The sequence below is a fragment of the Diadema setosum genome, chromosome 7 (assembly GCF_964275005.1).
Source record: "Diadema setosum chromosome 7, eeDiaSeto1, whole genome shotgun sequence".
NCBI classification, from domain to species: Eukaryota; Metazoa; Echinodermata; class Echinoidea; order Diadematoida; family Diadematidae; genus Diadema; species Diadema setosum.
The window spans coordinates 23,102,863-23,119,600 of record NC_092691.1 but is presented as its reverse complement, the minus strand read 5'-3'; the positions used below and the strand labels follow the sequence as shown (position 1 = coordinate 23,119,600).

The window sequence follows — 16,738 nt, the reverse complement described above, 5'->3', positions numbered from 1 at the left end:
AGAAGTAAACTTTGCACAGTCATTCACTTCAACACTCTCTAATACACACATACACACACAACACAACTTCAATGCACATGCACATACATATTAATATAATATCTATCCATGGCAATGAACTTTTTCAATGCATTCCCTGTCCTCACAAAAGACACACACACATACACAAACACACATAAGGGCACACACATTATGAACTAAAATTCAACTCACTCCCTGAATAAATTGCAAAGGACTTCTCCTTATTCATCCATCCTGGAATCTAAAAAAATGAAATAAAAGCCTGACAACACAGACTTTCTATTTCAGTTTTCTTTGTGGGACTTTCCAGTTACTTTCATTGAGTTGTTTAAAGTAAAAGTTCACCTTTCTATACATGGGGATTGAGAAAAAAGCAGCAATATAATTGACACAATATCAGTGAAATTTTAGGGGAAATTGACAATCTGTCAAAAGTTATAAATGTTTGAAATTTCAGTGTTGACATCGCTGGATGAGAAGACTACTATGGCTTGTGATGTCACACGCGTACAACACTATAAAGAAAATAGTAAAGAAAATTCAACATATTTTCACTTTTCTCCCATGATAAGAGCACTTGACTTGCCTGTTTTAGAAGGCAGAGGGAATAATATCACCACTGATATTCGTCAGTAACAGGTAGAGGGAATGTGTACTTTTTCAAAATTTTACATAAAAATTTGGGGAAATTTCTTAATATTTTCCTTTTATTATATTACGTATGTGACCTCACAAATTGTGGTAGTCTTCTCATCCAGCAGTGACTGAGCAGAAACTTCAAAAATTCATATCTTTTGAATGGATTGTCCAAATTTCTTCAAACTTTCACTGATGTGTTCTACTGATATTGCTGCATTCACTCAATCCACACGCATAGTAACATGAACTTGTCCTTTAAATTTGAAATATGTGTATTGCAAAAGCTTCATTGGAACACGTTTCAATAGGATGAGTTTACAACACTGCATGGTGTCTCATGAACATCCATTTGCAGGTCTGAAGGAGCAATGGATAGAAATAAGAATGAATTCATTTTTTTTTTTCATAACACACTAACGACAGTCTTGCACAACGTATATAATATCTTAAGATACATTTACAAAGGTGTAACTGAGTACAAGCATCAGTTGTAATACAAAACATGTCAGTGTATTACACCAACACCTTTTGCTATGGCACTACACCAAGCACTGGTGCTTTACACCCCACAAGGGTGAATTGCACCTTACAGTCTTGCCCTGACACCTTGACCTACACCTGGCATAAGCGTAGCTACACTGACGGCTTACCTTGATCCTGTTGACGGCCTCCTGTGCCTGCTGCATGCGGACCTTCTTGGTCGGCTGCTTGGTCGTGACCAGCTGGGTAGAGCCCAGGTAGGCCGCTGGGTAGATAATGCCCCGCCCCAAAGCTGTTTCATCGTGAGGGCCACGGGCTGTTGGACAAATAGAGAGAGAGGGGAAAAAGAATACCAAATTTACTAAGCAAATTGTCATCATTTGACTGCATGGGCTTTAAGAAGTCTACACAATATATTCTACCACAGAATTCTAATATCAAACTTGAATGCTTGCACTTGCAATGGCATCCATTTGGTTTTTCATCAGTGTATTTACTGTATGAGGCCCAGCGTTAATTCTGAAAATCTTGAAAAGTGTAGATCACATCATCGGGGCTGCGTTGTCTTTGCTTTCTCTATGCTTGCTGTTCAACGTGAGATGAACTTTCTTCCAATGCAACAGCAGCGCCTTGGATGATTTAATGAATTGTGAAAGCTGATGGTGGAGGCAGACATTTTTACAGTAACAGTGAGGCATGCCGGCAAATTATGTCTGCATCTAATGAGAGTTTCTCTATGCAAAAGCCTGCACATAACAACACACAATACCAAGATGGGATGTAAAGGGCACATATCAAACACAGCGACTTAACTACACTGACTCTAGCTAATGTGAAGCTTTATCATCTCCATCCTCATGTCAAGCAAGAAACACTCAAAAGTTAAGGGATGGAGATTCTCTAAGACTACCCCCTTTCCCCCCACCCTTAATTCTACTTGCTAGGCAACGCAAGAGGGTATTACAGGCCAACTCAAAATAGCATGGAGGAAATTGTCTGCACAAAGCTGAGGGTGAATTTCCTGCTCTATCCCCACTTTTCTGGGCCAGTATTTATATACCCAAATGTGATCTGACGGACATGGGGAGGCCAAAAGAGAGAGAGAGAGAGACATAAAAAAATATATATATACATCTGCTTCATGGTGCATACCCTAGTCCTCTTTTGGTGGAAGAGAGTGCAATGCATGCACAATTTAACTTGTTGCTGTAGATATGGTGTCATTTTCCAAAGGGTTTGTGCTCCACATCATGCAGTTCCCACATGCAGTGGGGTTCAAACAAAGCTGGATGGGTGACCATATCATTTGTCTCTGTAGAGTTTTTAAGTACAATATCTTGTTTTGACCCTCCCTTCAATTTATATGTCTCTCCTTGTGTTAAAAGTATGCCAGAAATGTTGGACCCACAGAATTATGTTTTTCTACTGATTCCAACACATATGAACTACATAGTTTGACATTCTTGTTCTAGAATGTTCTACCCAGACTACTGTTTGTACAAGTAGCTCTGCAATCTCTGATCATTTGTGTACACACATAAATGATATTTTTGTGACAAAGGAAGACAATATAAAACAAAACCATATATATTTTTGGGACTTCTAATTCACAATCTATGATGATTGACAATACCACCACTATTATGAATGCCAAAAATAGAAAGGTCATGACTTCAAATAAAACGAGTGAGCACCAACACATTATGAGGAAGACAAGGGAAAGTATATTCTTGCATATATGGAAATGGGAAAAGAAACAGCAGAGCAACCAAACCCCAAAATAAAACAATGTTCACAACATGGGACAGATCAAAATCAAAACAAGAATGGCTAAATCAAAGATGACAATTGAAAAGCAAAATGAGAATACAAGGTATACAAATTAAGACAGAGCCAAGAAAACTAAAAAGAGAGATAAATACAAACAGGATGTGACTGACTGAAAAGGGAGTCCTCTAGAGAATATGAGAGAAAAAAATGATGCACATTATCACTACAAGAACAGAGAAATGAAAAAGCCACCATTTAAGAAGAAGAAAAAACAAAACAAAAAAAGATACAAACATAACATCAATTCCAAGAATGAGAAGAAAAATAAAAATGCAAAATCATATGAAGTGAGGCGAATCAAGAGTACTGAGGATGAAGAAAGATTTTCATATCCTCTCTAAACAGCATCTTGAGGGGTGGTGGAACGAGCGGTGTTCTCAAGAGTCATGTATTGCTGTGCGGATGGCGCCTCGTTGTGAGCGGGTCGTAAATGGGTCAATGCATTTGGGCCACATTACTCCTGCATAGCGGACTGACAAAACATATTAAATTTCGAATAACGCCAAAAAAAAAAAAAAAAAAGGAGAGAAAAAAAGGAGAGTGCAGCATCTCAAAGACAACAACATGATGCTGACATTTATGTCACCGCACTTTCTGAGCCTGCCTGATTTTTTCTGCCACCTTTATTGTGGCCTTTGTTTATTTTGTCCCTCCCCCCCCTCTCCCCCCCCCCCCCCCCCTTTGGGGTAAGGATTATTGCCATGGGAAATAAGGTGAAGGGGTGGTTTGCTCATGGACATGTGAAAGAAAAAAAAAGGAGTGTGAAAAAAAAAAAAGGTGAGAACAGGAGTGGTAAAAATGCGATATGAATGGGGAAATAAGGAGCCATTGGCACCTTGTGTGATGGCGAGGATGTGTCGGCATTGCCGAGAAACGGCGAAGATTGAATTTGTCAACCATTTTTGGGTGAGCCAAGGGACACTGAAGTGACGAGGTTATTCCAAATTATTGCTTGCCGGAATGATTCTACCAGGGAAATGATTCAATTGAGACCCCGCCGCATGACACTGGATACATTCATTCACAAGTGTGGATGCGTGAATTACATGTTTATTGATTTAATTTGTAGTGTTTTTTTTTAAACAAATTTCATTTTAAATGTCAATTTCACTTTTATGATGACTGAAAAAGAAAGAGTTTATTATGAATGTTGTATGTTTGCAATGTCAATGTGAAGGACAGCAATTATCAGTTTTACTCAGCAAATGAAGTTGGCACATCAATTATTGTTTTTAACTTTTCTAAGTGGCATGAATATTTTTTTTGTATTCAACAACATGTTATGACTAATAAAGAGTAGCTGGTAGGAAAAGTTGCAAAATGAATAAATGTGGTAATTGCGGTCAGAGTAGTGATGAAAGTGTCAGTAAATGTTGCATGTGGCAATAGTAGAAGTAGACGTGGTAGCAATAGTGGTAGCAAGTAGTAGTTGTCACAGTAGGGGAAGGAGAAGTAGTTGTCGACGTGGTAGCAGCAGTACTTGTCATAGTAGAGGAAGCAGTAGTAGCAGTTGTTGTGGTAGCAGTAGATGTGCTACGTGAAGTGGAATATCTTATGGGAATAAGTTGTGGTCATAACCACATCACAGTTTCAATGCAGGAGCAAATGAGGTGATGTCTTATGAGGACATAGCTCTGAACGCACATGCAGGTCTTTAAAATCTACGTTAAGTTTGTCTCGGCCGTGTCCTTGGTCGGAAGAGGAGCAGTTATCGACGAGCCGACGATGATGATACTTTACCGTCGCTGATCCAAGTGCTACGAACAGATGCACCCAGGGCAGTTTACCGTAAATGCCAAGATGTTTATGGCAATCTAATGAAGATGTAGAAGGATGAGTCGGAGCTACCAAAGCAAATGATTGCCATCGTTATGTCCCCTCAACGAAAGAAATATCGGCCGAGTGAATCTCTCCCGTCATGTGAGAGTATTTGGATAGACTCACCTGCCACCTCTCATTTTGAAGCACAGATAAGCATGCATCATCTTGGAAGCTATAAATCTACCATCAGCTTGCCTTGTCCAAGCAGTATATAGCAGTATATATATATATATATCTATGTTTATGTGAAGAGTTTAAATGCAAAAACCGACATATTCACTTTTATCAATTTGAGATATATGACATTCAAAATACTGAAATAAAAAGAAAGTAATCAAAATTTATGTGATGATTTTCATAACATCTTCAAAAATGTGGTATGCAATGAGCGGGATATCATTAAAAATATTACATTTTTTCTATTTGATGATGACCTTACTTAAAAACTCTGAAAATGGTGTTCATCTGTTTTTGCATTCAAATTCTTCATATATATATATATAACTTACCGTCTGACAGTGCATTGTAGCCCTCCGAACAGGCAATGCATTTGATAATGCTGAGCTGTAAACATATCTGTCCATTACATACAAACAAGCATGTCAAATTCAAGAACAAACCAAAGTGACACACAGAAATACAGACACGCAGACACACACATACATACATACACATACATACATACACACTCACAGACACACACAAAAATGCATATTTGTACACCTTATCATGGTTATAAAGGTCCCATCATGCCTTATACCTTTATAGGGAAAAACCTGGTACATGTAAGACTTTTTGGGTACAAGACCCATACACATCCAGGAAATTACGTTGGGATTCTGGAGCCCGCATCATCAGAACCCATTCAACATAAGGGACCTACAAAACAGCAATGTGTCCAGAGGCAGGCCTAGGAAAATTGTGCACAGGGATGCCAAAAGGGACATGGACCGAGGGGATGGGTAACTCCACACAGAAATCTCTGTCAACATTGCCAGATTCAATACGGGGTGGTTTGGGCCTCGGGCCTCCCGTCACAGCATCTCTCTCCGTCTTGAATTCATTCCTTTGCACGTTCTCACTCTCCGGCTATCCCCCTGGGCGGGAACCTGATAGGATGGACAGGGTCAGGCATTATAAGCCACTGATAAAGACATCAATTACTGGCCGCAGATTCTCTGTTAACCCCTTCGGAGCCGCGCACCCTCCCCGAAATATGGGGACGAATTTCTCGTCGAGTTCGGCCAGTTGGCTGGAAGGATGTGATCATTCCTCCCCTCCTTGCCATCCATATTGCATGGGCTGGAAATGATGAATATTAAAACGATAACGCCGCACTGCGTTATGCCGTTATCGGCATTACGGAATGGGCAGACCCCCCCCCCCCCCCCCCCCCCCCAGCGGTAGATGTTTAATACATTAAGGCATCCGTAGGACCGATGTGGAGCAGACGGTACGTGCATTTTGAGGGAACATGAGATTTCTTGCCGTGGAATATGTCTGCGGCCTCTCAGAGAACATCTTGGCTTGCTAAACTTCCTTCTCAAATTCCCTTGTACAAAACAGGGGTGACTGTCCGAATTAAGCATCCTTATTCATCGTATGCTTGTCATCCTTTTTTTTTTTTTTTTTTGCAACTTGATGCAAGAGGGAGGTAGAGATTAGCAAAACCACATTTATTTCTTTTTTTTCTCTCCGTCTCTCTCAGCCTCAAAGCATCTAGCAACCACATTTCCTTCCTGTGTCAAAGGTCAACTTCACTTATTAAAAATTAGCTGTCACTTTCAGACTATCTACTACAAGCAAATTCTAAGAAAATCTGAAAAAAAGAGGAAAAGTTTATAAGAAAAAAAAAAAACATTGTCAAATCCAATTTACCATTGGGATTCCTTATTACTTGCTACTTCTTTCTTTCAGCACTGAGTGAACACAATGTTTAATTTAATGTCTATAGCTAACATATTCTGTAGGGAGTTCATAAGACACCCAGGCCAACTGCTATTAAGTTGCAAATAAATAGATTATGGATTATTGGAGACTGAGCTCTTATGGAGTCATATTCTACGAAAGAAGCCTTTAAGATAGTGCCCAACATTGCATCCTGCAGTGAATTTGCCTACACACTACTGTTCTAGTACGAGGACAACATATCAACATGAGATCATATATACCACCTTATCTTTCCATCTTTCTAACTTTTTTTTTCTCTCTCTGTCTATCCATCCATCTATATATCTCACATATCAAGGCATAGTATCTATCTACCCATATACTATCACATACATACATACATACATACACTTGTGTACACACACTAATACAATATACATACATACGCACATTACAACTAGTGTAAGTTTTTCCCCTTTCAAGATGCAGTCAATCATACATATGCATGACCTGTACAAGAAGGACCCCAAATTGTGCAATTTTCATGACTCTGTGGAATGAGGTTGTGAGAAGTGGGCTGTCATCCAAACAAGGTACAAGGCAACCATTTTGGTTTTGAGGTGTAACATCCCTGCCCCCATGAGAATCATTATATAATTTAAAGGGTAGTTAACACCTCTGGTACGCCCCCTCGCCCCCCCCCCCCCCCATGGTTCCTAGACTGGTGTCATCACATCCCCCCTTTCTAGACGAGATGCTGCTTGATGGAGAGTACCTGGGGACCGGAGATGGGGGAAAAAAGAGGCCAGCGCGTCATTCCAACGCCACCTGTCCCTGATACGGGAAGAACCGTGACAACGGGGTCTGGATGCGTATCGTGTTGCCAGCGGGGCATGCAACGGGCCACAGGAGTGATAACGTGAACACTGGCTTACTTGCTCCGTACGCATTCCCCGAATGGCTGATAAGAGGGAACTCTCCACTCCATTGCACGCAGTGGGAGATATATGGCAGCGAAACGAAAATCTTGAAGTGGTCACCTACTTTACATTCCAAATTTCGACATTTATGATGGACACCATGCAGCATCGCTGTACATTTTTTAGTGATGCAAAATTCTTTGAAGATCAGGAGATGATGCGCCATGAAGTCAGAAACTTGTCTACCTGACCTCACATCTAAAATACTTTAACACAAAAATCTGCATTAACTATTCACAATGATAAATGTTTCCTGCCTACAGAAAGACTAGTTAACCACCATAGCCATGAATAAGCCTTAGGTCTTGTCTATGTTGCTCGACACACTCTGCTGTCAAATTTTTGTTCAGTCAATAATATCAACATTCCACTTGCTTCTCTTTAAAAAAAATGATAATGATTATAGACAACTGTAGCATAGCAATAGCACCCAATGAGATCATCTTGAGCAGAGAGAGTAGTTTTTAACACAAAGTTGGTTTTACATGGCTTCAAGCTGATCATCTGAGAGTTGGCGCACATGAACAACTCTCATCTCTTCTTCATATTACCCATTATTCCAGAAGCTTCTTACATTCATTCTCTCTTGACCTTTTCATAAAGCAAATTTTGAACATGTGAATAAACAACTTTTGTATATAAGGAGTGCACTGTAGAGAAGTTGTCTTTTCCCTTCTGTTCTCCAAGACAGAAAATGTCATGTATTGCACCACGACAAACTGGTCGAACAAATATTTCCTAACCCAGATTTCTGTTCTGGGGGAAGATATAAAAAAAAAAGAAAAAAAAAAGTAGCATCCCCAGTTCAAATACATCTAACACTAACTCCATCACACTCAATGTTTGACAAGTGCTTCTTAGACGACCAAAATCGATATGCACTCAAGCTTGTCCATCCTCCCCCCCCCCCTTGTTTCTGCTGGATAAAATATGTTAAAAATGATGTGTGTGTGTGTGTGTGTGTGTGTGTGTGTGTTTGTGCATATGTGTGTGTATGTGTGTCTCTGTGTCTCTCTGTATGTTTGTGTGTCTGTGTGTCTGTGTGTCTGTGTAAGAGACAGAGAGGAATAGATTGATGGTGAGAGGCAAACCCAGAGCTCCCAAATGGTTGTGCATCCTCTCCAAATGGGTTGAGGTGTTGTCATATTCCCCAAAGCTCCTCCTTTTTTGGTGGGCAGGCATCAAATCATTATAATCAACTTGTAAATGTGCCACTACCCCCCAAATCCTGGTTTGGAGCCCCTCATGCCATTAGCAAACCTTATCTCCTGTCCAGTCTCCTTGCTCCTACAATTCCAGGATGCTGGTCACCATGGCAACAGGGGAAGGTCAGAATAGGCGTATCATGTAGACAGCAAGAAGCCATTAATCGACAGATCCACAGTGCTGTCAGGTGCCAGGAGAACCCAATCCTTCTTAACACGCAGCAAGTAATGCTGAGCTGATTAATCGAACACTTGACACTCGGCAAGGCAATAAGACACTCTCTCCACCGCATTTTTCAATCACTTCTATGGTCTACCAGGAATTACCTCCAGGTAATCTCTAAATAACATGTCTGGATCATAAGAATGACTTTCCAACCACCACTTAGTTCCTTCTCTTATGTCGTTCATTTCTCTGAAATTCACCAACTCCCTCCCCACCGCCCCCCCCCCCCCCCCGAAATCTGCTTTCTGCACCCCATGGGATAGATCTGGGTTAAGCATCCTCATAATCACGGAGAGAGGCCTGACTTATGTCTTCCTGTCTAAAGACAGCACAACTTTGGGTATGTTTGCATGGGACTCAAGGATGTGCAGTTTTTAAAAATCATACAATTACACAGTCTCTCTCTCACACACACATACACACATACATATATTCATATACAAATATGTATGTAAAGCTGTGTTCAGACGAGGGCAGTTTTGGTTGGAGTAACTTCGGAGGAAAGGTCGGAGTAGTGCCCTTCTGAACAAGGTCGTGGTAACTTCCTCCGGGTCGGAGGAACTTACCACGACCTCTTCCTCTGACCAAGATACTCCTGAGTTTTCTCAGGAATATCTTGCTATCATGACTAGCCGGTCAGAGTAAATTGTCTGTGCGGACAAGCCCTCGGAGTATTTATGAACTTACATACCTTACGACCTAGGTAAAACTTCCGGGGTCCAATCGCAATGTTGACATTTTGCGAGGACACGTGAGCGTGCAGTACCATTCTAACCTAGCCGATCGCAACGAAGAAGCTATGAAAAATCATAGCGCTCAGAAATTCTCATGAACAAATATGGAGAAGAAAAATGCCGCTGGTAAAAAACAATCGTATGGTCGACGTGCGCGGCACTACCACTTCCAGAAGTTACACCGACCCTCCACGGTGATCCCCGCCAAGGCCGTGGTAAATTGGTCAGAGTTTCTTCCCACGACCGTCGTGTGAACACAGGGTCGTGGTAAGATAAGTATTAATTTGAATTTTAATTGCTGCGCCATAATATTTAACTACGACTAGAAATACAAATGAACATGGCATATGTATGTTATGTATGTATGTATGTATGTATAATTATGTGGGTGCCAGTATGTATATGTTTTTCTTGCTATATACAATTCCATGAATATACATGTAGTGCGCTTCAGACTATCCTTACTTCTGTTTCTAAGACATGAATAAGGTGAACATCATCCTTTGGGGTGCTTGAAGTACAGAAATCAGTCTTAAATCAAAGTTTTGAAACACTCATTAATAGCTGTATAGACAGACCTCGATACGAACCTAGGACACACAGAGATATGATATCTCAGTTGCCTGTAATTTGTTCAGAGAGCAATAGCAAACAAAATACTTGCCAGCTTGTAATTACCACCCATTTAGGGTCATTTGGGAATTGTACCTGTCTCTAGCCACAAATGTGAACAGCGAGAGACGCGCGGGAGAAAGCTAACCAGATGAATTGACGTTGATATTTTCATTTGCGGGAGCCACTGCACGCAGCATGTGTGATGATGAGAAATGCAAGAGACAGAGCATTCTCAAAAAGTATCAAACCTATATAATATCATTTCATATCTCGTACACATATTCTGCATTGTTTAGGTAGCACAGATTTCACAGCAAACTCGGCACAATTACGTACAGTAGGTAGATAAATGATATTATTCGACTCAAATTTGTTTGATACAATAAAGGCATGAGTCAATACACTATGCTGATTACAGCTGTATTGAACATTGTTTCAACGTGCACAAAGAACCACGTATCATGTTGCATGTTAGGCAGACAAACTGCATCAAACTCTCTCCAGTTTAAGACCAACAGGCAAACAAACAAACAAAAACCAGCTTCAGTAACTAATAATAATAATGATAATGTTGTTACTACTACTACTACTACTACTACTACTACTAATAATAATAATGACTGTAATAATAATCATAATAATCAGGATAATCATAATAATAATAATCATCATCATCATCATCAAAATAACACTAATAAAAATAATGATTATGGTAATATAATTATAATTATCGCTATTATTATTGTTGTTACTGTTATCATTATTATTATTATTATTATTATTACCATTATCATTATCATTATTATTATCATCATCATCATCATCATCATCATCATTATCATCATCATCATCATCATCATTATTATTATTATTATCATTATTATCATTATTATCATTATTGTTATTATTATCATTATTTTTATTATTATTATTGATATCATCATCACCATCATCATCATCATTATAACAACAGCAACAGTCTCTTATGAATGCCCTATGGCATGCACTGTATTTCAGTTTTGAGGTTCCATTCGCTCTTCTCACTCTCTCTCTCTCCCTCTCTCTCCCTTTCCCTTTTTGGTCTCTTCAGGGTAATCAAGCCTAATGGCCTTTTGCCACAAATGGCTACTAACAAACGCACGCATTCATGGCATTGCTTTGGAGCCTGTGTCATTGCTTCAAAGTGGTCGTCGGATCACCAACGGCAGTGACTTGCAGCAGCATAGGGTGCACAGGGAAAAGGATAAAGGGGGGGGGGGGAAGGGGGACGGAGGAATATGACTGACTATATGAATGAACAAGTGGTATCTCTTCTCCCATCATCCCGCATAGGAAATTGCTTTCCTTCATTCAAATACAACTGCAGGATCTCCGCTGTCTCCCATCAAATCAACCCGACATGGATGAATTCATATTTGGGGGCCTTTCTTTTTTTTTTCTTCTTCTTCTTCTTCTTCTTTTCTGTTTTTTTTTTTTTAAACTGCAGCAGGGCTTTGCTTGCGAGCTGTAGGGCAAATAAAATATTTTCCGACAAAGAATCCCTCCCCTCAGAGATGCGAGTTATATACGTTGTCAGAGATTGCCACAGTGCGTAATAGAAATCATGAAACTCATGCATGTCATATGCCTAAATATGGATCTCCTACTACTATCAACTCATTCACTAGCAGAATACAACAAAGGTACATCACTGCACAGAACCTTCATAACAAGATTCACCACGCTATAAATCACAGCTTACACTGGGAATAAAGCATGAGATATGTACTCAGTACCATGCTATAAATTATAGCTCGGACAGGGAGTAACTTATGAGATACATGTATAAGCGCACCAAGACATTTCTCATCTGCTTACTGGAATAAAATTTGCAACTGTGTGCTCATGAAATAAATGTTTCCATTACTGTATACGCCGAATATTTCGTGAGGTTTTTATTTTCGCGAGTCAGCTGCTATTCGCGAAAATATTGACCATAATGCCGATATGAATGTGACGTACGCATATACAATTCTCCATTGGGTACAGGACTCCACGATCGCGAATTGAACCACTCGCCATATTGTCGGGAAGTCCCCATTCGCGAAAATTTAGACTCGCGAAATATATGGCATATACAGTATAATCTGAGGATGTTGACCAATGAAGGCAGAGTTGTCGCTCTGTTCAAAATGAATACTATGATATACTTTCTTGTTTAATATCCTACTTGGTAGCCACAGTATATCTCAACCACTGTTTTAGCACGGTGAATTTCTGTAACTCTTTTGAAGGTTGTCAGGATGCAAAATCTATCGAATCCTGAAAATTATTGGGGGAAGAAAAATGATGCTACATTTTTCCTGACGTCAAAAGGATGTATGGAAGGGTCGGGGGTGGGGTATGGGATCTTTTATTATGGCCCATACCCTGGCATATTCACGTCCATCCATGTTTCACAATGAGCCTCACAAATGAAGCATTAGTGTGTGACAAAGGGAAGGTCTTGCCACGCTAATGAGATGGACTACAATCGTCTTGCGGCCCCAGCGCGTAATTGCAGCTAATAGCTTCGGAGCACGGGGGAGAGCGAGAGAGCGCACACACGAGAGAGGGAGAGAAAAAGTCATGTACAACATGCTGCGATGTCTGAGCACAAATAGAGGTCAGCAGGGGAGCTTCACAACATTTGGATTAATCTGGGTTTGGAGGCACACTAATAAATAATGTACTGACATTTTAATTATGATAATTATGATGATGATCATCATCATTATGATCATGTGACTACAGTGTAAGCAACTGAGTATGTAGTTGCACAGACAAAAGCCCAGCGCGACAGTGAGTTCTTGCAGGCTTAGCACACTCGTCAGAATCAAGGTTTAATAAATGGTTGATAACTATGAAATTTTATACTCACAAAGCAAGAGGAGAGCAGTAAAACATACATAACATATCAAACAACCTATGTTCTTCAATTCTTCCTTGAAATATCTTGTTGCTTTGAGAGTCAGTTTTTTTTTTTCTCATTAATGAATGTAGAAAAACAGGGGCGGGGGGGGGGGGGGTCCACGGAATATTCTCTCTTCTCATCATCCCTTTCACCACCTTTCCTCACATCACCAGCTGTATATATCTGAATTTCAATCAGTCGGAATGTATCTCCTTCCTCACAAAATTGGCAACTCTCCCTTGTGCGTCTGCCGGCTTGGCGAGGAATTTTGATAAGTCAACTGTCAAACAGGATATGCATCACGTGTACCGTGGAACAGTGATGGAGCACAACAAATAGAAATCTTATCGACTTGCTGTAACATGACAACAAAGTGCATTCAGCATTTTTTTCCAAAAACAAAACAAAAAGATTCAAAGCACTATCTTTCCCAGTCAAAGTAGACCCTGCCAGTTTATTTTCAGGATGAAAAATGAATAGAACAGAACTAAATAGAAACTGTTTTTGAGTTGCTGTAATGCGACAAGGTACTTTTTTTTTCTTCAAATTTAAAGATTAAAGGGATGTTATATTTTTACATTTAAGTATGAGCTGCTACTTCATTTCCTGCATACAAATTTAGTAAGTTCTCCATTCCCAAATTAGTCACTCTCATTTGGAGGAAAACCACATTTCAATCTTACAATCATTTCTTGAAACATTTTTGGTTTGGTTGCCAGTGTGAATATGCAGAACACACAGTATCCATTCTGAGCACGATTTGCGTAAAACTTGTAGAGAATGCATTATCAATGTACAGTGTATTCCACTCACAGAGTGGGGAACATGTACCACACCACTGGAGTTGGCAAGGGGCCTTCCATGGCGTGTGTACATGGGATTTATCATTAGAAGTCGGTAGTACAGGCATTCTAGAGGACTATGAAGAGACTGGAAGGGACATTTGATCTACCTGCCATGTGGTAAGACAATCCAGCTACTGCCTAACAGACATTTCCTCCATCAGTCCATGTCAGTCCATTACAGACTATGACAGTTTCGCTGCGTTGGATTTCCCAGAAGGCATGTTGCACTAAACTGTGCAAGGTTGCTGATCACACGTGACCAGAATCCCGTATTCTCCCCCGAATATTAACTATGTCACTGCAATCCAGCGAGAGGAAACACAATTTTCAGCCACAAATTTTTGCCATACTCATATAAAGCAAACAAGCATTCAAAGACATAACTCCATGATAATCACACTCAGATGTGAACACAACTGGAACCTACATTACTACACTGTATATTGGTGCAGGAAAAATGGGAGTTCTCCGTTCATTTTGCATCTTCACCCACAAACAAAGAGAAGTTACTTCAATTCATAATCACCTCCTGGTCTCTTTCTGCACTTGTACTTTAATGTGTAGTTGTCGCTCGTTTTCAACATGTCCAGCGGGTGAACTTCAAACTCCCGAGCTAGCACCAAAGTTTTACACAAACTGTCCCCATTTCCTCAGTGTCAAAGGTACTGAATGTGCAATGCAGATCTCAGGTTTCTCACTCGCTGGTTACAAGGAAAACATCTGGTCGACACAGGCAAGCATGAAAGCAATCCTAAGCAAGAGTTGATGTATGGTGTAGGGGAGATTCCCACACAAGAGAAATACATGCACAGTTCGGCCAAATTTCAGCTCCAAACCATCACAATGGACAGACATACATACACACACACATGCACATCAGATACAGTGAAAGTCGAGGAAGTAGCAATATAGTCCCACTTAGTGAGATAGTTGTGATTCAACAGAACGCTTCCTCTGAGACGAACAAAAAACCAAAACACAATACCGTGTTTCCATAACGCTGCAGAAGACCTCAGGATCACAAGTCAACGTCTCTGACACAGGAAGTTAACATTGCCCACGTGACACACGCCACTCTGATCTTTGAAAGTAGTTCCTGCCTAGTCTTTGATCAAGACTACTGTGAGAAACAAACTGCACAATGCTTCTGTCTGCTTCATAGCTCATTAGCAAACATATTCACTCTGTACACTCTGAAGTTGTTTAGACATAATTATACTAATGACATTACTGACAAAACTTTGCAAAGTTCAAAGCAAAACACCTACATGTATTTCGATAAATTGTAAATATCACACTTTCAAATTTCAACTCATAGTAACCGTACAACTTTTCTACGTTCACAAAGGTAGTACCAAATCCACTCATAGGAAGAGGAAAAAAAATAACATCAAATTTTGTGACGAACTGATGCAACTATTTTGTAAGAGACTTTATGTTTACTATACTACATCTAACTGCAAGCTCTAAAACATCATCAGGGAGATTTGATCAAAGAACAAAACTTGTACAATGTCAAGGATAAAAAGAAAGAAGAAGGGTGGCTATTGCCAAGGTTACATCCTTTCTCACCTCCACCAGGTCTTTTCCTGCACTTGTACCTCAGGGTGTAGTTGCCCTGTGTGCGCAAGGCCTTGGAAGGCACTGGTTTCTGCCAGGGCAGGGGTTTGTTCTCGCCCCCCTCCTCCCCCTCCTCCTCCTCCTTGCTCTTCTTCACACTCCCACCACCTCCTCCATCTCGTTTGGACTTGCGGCTGCCACCGTCGTCCAGGCAACCGTCCTTATTGTTAACACTTGGGATCTCCCTCATGGGAATCACCTCGTTGGCACTCATGGCTGGCATGCTGCTGGTATGGTGGTTGGCCGGTGTTTGTCAGCTGGTGTCGCCGCGGTCCGTGCCCACGACAACCTCCGCCCAGCGGCCCTCCACCTCCCCTATTTGCTTGAGTACTGCTGGCACATTGCCGACGAGCAGGCCAGCTATCGGTGCGACTCTAGAAAACATGTAGGCCTCCACGAATCTTAAAATATCCTTTCATTCCATAGCTTGTTTCCAACTTTAATGATGATTCCGTTTATAGAGTTCACTGTACGTCAAGAGCAGACCTAAAATTTGATAACATCAAATTACCCAGTAGGATGCAACTGCTGCCCAAACACTCTATTAGAAGACTGCGATGAATCACAAGTGATGAGTAATATATCCAAAAATGTGTATTTCCAAACCAAAATATGTGACATCCATCTCTATATTCCACTAGACTCTCACTGGTAAATGGGCATGTTAGATCTGGAGGAACTCCTTATCATCACATCTTCAAGAGAGAAAGCAATCCAAATTCATCAACATGCTGCTATGAATGCTCTTCCAAAGATACGATCCACCAATCACCGACAATGGCACCTCCTCCATTATAGTGACAAGTACCGCGATATCACACAACACAACTGAAATGCAGGTTTATCTCTCACCAAAAGCTCATGCCTCAAAAGCAGACATAGAAAAGAAGAAAAAAAAAA

General features: G+C 40.5%; 1 protein-coding gene across 3 annotated transcripts in view; it reads right to left on the bottom strand.

The window, feature by feature from the left end:
* LOC140231010 (uncharacterized) overlaps positions 1-16,738 on the bottom strand; it is a 206,314-nt gene that overhangs the window by 24,633 nt on the left and 164,943 nt on the right. For 2 of the 3 annotated variants that reach the window (XM_072311161.1, XM_072311163.1), the window contains exon 6: positions 1,311-1,456. In XM_072311161.1, the coding sequence (XP_072167262.1) occupies positions 1,311-1,456 (146 nt within the window). The remainder of the gene's footprint in view (positions 1-1,310; positions 1,457-16,738) is intronic. The other variant, XM_072311162.1, reaches the window with a different exon arrangement.